This window comes from Tachysurus vachellii, chromosome 6, assembly GCF_030014155.1.
Source record: "Tachysurus vachellii isolate PV-2020 chromosome 6, HZAU_Pvac_v1, whole genome shotgun sequence".
In the NCBI taxonomy this organism is placed as follows: Eukaryota; Metazoa; Chordata; class Actinopteri; order Siluriformes; family Bagridae; genus Tachysurus; species Tachysurus vachellii.
Genome location: NC_083465.1, coordinates 23,083,311 through 23,087,164, shown reverse-complemented (window position 1 = coordinate 23,087,164; position 3,854 = coordinate 23,083,311). Strand labels below are relative to the sequence as shown.

Here is a 3,854-nt window from a genome sequence, read left to right as displayed (position 1 = left end):
ATCCAGATTCTCAGGTTTCCTCCCACTTCCAAAACATGTAGTTAGGTGGATTAGCAAAATGATGTAAATTGCCTCTTGGTGTGTGTGAAGAGGTGTAAGGTGCCCTGAGACGTACTGGGTGTATTCTGTCCTCACATCCACTGATCTTCTATCCACTATGATGGTGACCAGGATGAAGAGCTTGGTTAGAGACTGGCCTCGGTTAATTTCAACTCAAGACAGTCAACATACGTGCAAAAATGTCATTTGTTAAAGTGTTCTTGTATGGCTTTGACAATGAACATATTTAAATGATGTGAAATCGATGAACAAACAATTCATTGCTCAAACCATGCAACATGGAATGCAATTTAAAATGCAAGTTGTAGTAGAAGTCAGGAAAGAAACATAAAGCATAATATATTCTGTTTATCGAGGTAAGTAGAAGTAGAATTAATTTATTTATTCAATTTTTTTCGTTCATCAAATGTGCTTGTGGTGACCGGATGGTCAATTCAAAGATATCACAAGAAGGCAGAGCCAAAAAAAAAAAGCCTCCCTGGTAGGGCAAAAGGTTTCATGACATACAGAAAAGAAACATTCAGTAAAAATGGCTTTGCCCTTTGTAATGTATATCATACAGTGTTGTCATATACAGTGCCGTAGTACAATATGATATAACCAGCAAGCATGGGCACAGAATGGCATCAGTTGTTCATAAATTCATAAACAGTAATCTTATAAATACTTATATATATATAATCATACACAGCTTTGTTTTAACAATGCGATTATGTGTTCAGTATGGATTTCATTAATGGCATCTTATCGTATAGAGCTTCAGCAGCAATCCAGTGTTTATTAAAAGCACATGAGTTAGCAGACGGTTTAAGATAACGGCAAACATTTTAAAGCCCAACTGGGTAAAGTTTCCTCCAGAGGTGTCTTGCAATAGCAGGTGAACACACATATCATCTATCTTTCATTAATGTCCCTCTGTAGGGCCTGAAACCTCCACTATTCCCAAACTAACCAATGTCCAATTTTGTCTGCTAAAAAAAAATGTATACTTCTATAGTTTTTTTCATTTTATCTCTTTTATTTTACAACTCTCTTCTTAAAAAGGAAATAACCTTTCATGTTACATAGCCCTCTAGTCCCAAAGAGGAAAGCCATATGTGCAAACTGATCATAAATATGTCTCTTGCTAACACACAAGTGCCTGTGGCTGTAATTAAGATAAGTCTGTTTCCGTAAACACAGTACAGTATCACTGCTTTTATGTGGGTGGTTTTTGAAGGACCTTGCTACTGTCTAAACTGACAGACCACAGCTGCTGTCCTGACAGTGCTCAGTGCTTGAGACAATATAACAGATTATCCTTAATACGTATGTTGTGGGAAGATTGTCAAGGCATTGATGCAGAGGGACAGTTGGTGTTTGAATAGTGCTGCTGTCAAAATACAGTACAAGTATATATCTTGTAAACATCCATGGCTTTTCTGTCAGGTCAAACTTGTGTCTGTGCCATTAAGCTCACCCAACCATCATGCTTGTCTAAAAAGATCTCTTCAAGGGCTTGCACAATATTTTCTGAAAGGCTCTGCGGAAGTCCTGGTTAAAGATGGTGTAGATAACAGGGTTGAGGGAGCTGTTGCAGTAGCCAATCCAGAAGAAGAACTTGAAAAGAGCATCTGGGATCTCGCAAGGCTTCCGGCAGATTCCGTACAGACTGTAGCTGAAAAAAAATGGGAACCAGCAGACCACGAACACACCCATGACCACAGCCAGCACAAATGTGAAGCGCTTCTCGCGGGCTTGTGAGATCTTCTTCCTGGACATGGTGCTCCTTCTCTTCCTGCGGGAGGAGAACAGGTCCAAGGATTTGCTGCTTGCACGGGACTTGCGGCTTGAGTGCTTGGAGCTGGAGCTATTCTTGCGGCTGGCTCGCCGTTCTCTCCGGCCTGCTGCAGACTCCCGGCGCGGACGCTTGGCCTTCTCATCTGAGGAGCTGCTGTCATCCAGTTCTACATCAGGTTCTTCCTCGGGAGGTTTTTTATTAACAACTTGAGGTGGAGATGCACAGTGACCATTCTGCCTGCCTGAGTCGTCTCGGCTCAGACTGTTTTCAAGGCGTGGTGCTTCTTCCGGCTCATGACGCTTTTCTGACATGTTTCGAGTGCGTGTTTTGGCCACCTGATAGATGCGAATGTAGACAAGGATCATGATGAGACATGGCGCAAAGAAAGAACCAATACTGGAGTACAGGATGTACCACGTGTGGTCATTAAGCTGACACTGTGGCTCACCCATACCACCTTCACCTTCATGGCTCCGGTCCATGGAGATGAGTGGTGGGAAGGAGATCACAGCTGAGATCAGCCACACCACTACGATCATCGCCTTCACTCGCTGTGGTGTGCGCTTCAGGTTGTATTCCACTGCCTGCGTTACTGACCAGTACCTGTCTAGGCTGATAGCACACAGGTGAACAATAGAGGATGTGCAGAAGAGGACGTCCAGTGCCAGATAGATATCACACCAGATATGCCCAAAGAACCAGTAACCCATTAGTTCATTTGCCAGAGAGAAAGGCATGATGAGTGTGGCCACCAGGATGTCTGCAGTGGCCAAAGATACCAGAAAAAGATTCTGGGGTGGCTTAAGCGCTCTGCTCGTCAGAACCGCGATCACAACCAGTACATTGCCAACTATAGTAAACAAAATGAGGAAGCTTACCAAACCGGCGAGTCCTATAACAGTTGCCATTGAGTAGAGACTGGTGAGATTCCGGTTGATATCGGAATTGTCCATCTCGCTGAAAATACTGAAGTTATCCATTTTGACGCAGAACTATTCTTTTTGTTTCTTTATTTGTTGTATTTGTTAGAAATCCTTAGCGGAGGTCTTTTCAAGCCTAAAGGCAGTTCAGCGCTGTATTTCCGACATCCCTTCTGCTCTGCTCTGCTTCCCCGCGTTCCTCCTCTTCTATCTGCCACTTACTTTCATCTCGTTCCCGTCTCCGCATTTTCCTTCCTAGAAGAATTGGTCCGTACACGAATCGGTCTATTATTATTATTATTATTATTATTATTATTATTATTATTATTATTATTATTGTTAATAATAATAATAAAAAGTTACTCTGTGGATGGTATCACGAGTATCACTGTCACCGGCGGACACGGTGCTCCATGCGCCCTGCTCGCTATCCTCTGTCTCTTCTCTCTCTCTCTCTCTTACTCTCGCTCTCTCTCCCTCCCTCCTCGCACCATCCACGTGCTGCACAAATGAACGTAGCTCCTCCCCTGTAAAGTCAAAAGGATATCTGACATAATCTGATATTTGTCCTATACAGTCTGATCGGTTTATTTCACTCGAGTCTGTTTTTTTGTGCGCGTTTCCTCCTCTTCACCGGTTCCTTTACTTCCACAAGAGTGCGTGCGATGCACTTTAGACTGTTCCATTTTGTATCACGTTAACGTAAATATTATTAATATTGTATTTTATAATTTCATGTGTCGCTGAAGTGACATGTGGACATATATTTGGATGAAGACGATGAGAAACAATGGTGCGCTTTTACGCATTAAATCAGCTGTGAGCTGCGTTAGTTGAATAAGTCGCTGTTTTCCAAATCGCTAAATAAATCCTTTGGCCTGAGATTTTAAATGTTTGCTCATTATACTTGACAAAGTGGCATTAGTGTAATTAATAATGTGTCCCTGTTGTAATCCAGCGCGCGTTACAGTGTGTATTTATCCTCAGTCCATATGGAAATTCATAGAGAGCAATCATCCGTGTTTATGCCGCTCTGGCAAACAAGGATCTGCGTAAAAGCAGTTGAAATAAATGCACACTTTAAGAGCTCATCC

At 42.4% G+C, this 3,854-nt stretch overlaps 1 protein-coding gene across 1 annotated transcript; it reads right to left on the bottom strand.

Moving 5' to 3' along the window:
- Window positions 1–427: 427 nt before the first annotated feature.
- adra2c (adrenoceptor alpha 2C) lies at window positions 428–3,095 on the bottom strand. The gene has a single exon (XM_060871444.1). It carries the CDS (start codon window positions 2,818–2,820, stop codon window positions 1,537–1,539), a length of 1,284 nt encoding a protein of 427 aa, XP_060727427.1. The 5' UTR covers window positions 2,821–3,095; the 3' UTR covers window positions 428–1,536.
- Between the last annotated feature and the right edge of the window lie 759 nt (window positions 3,096–3,854).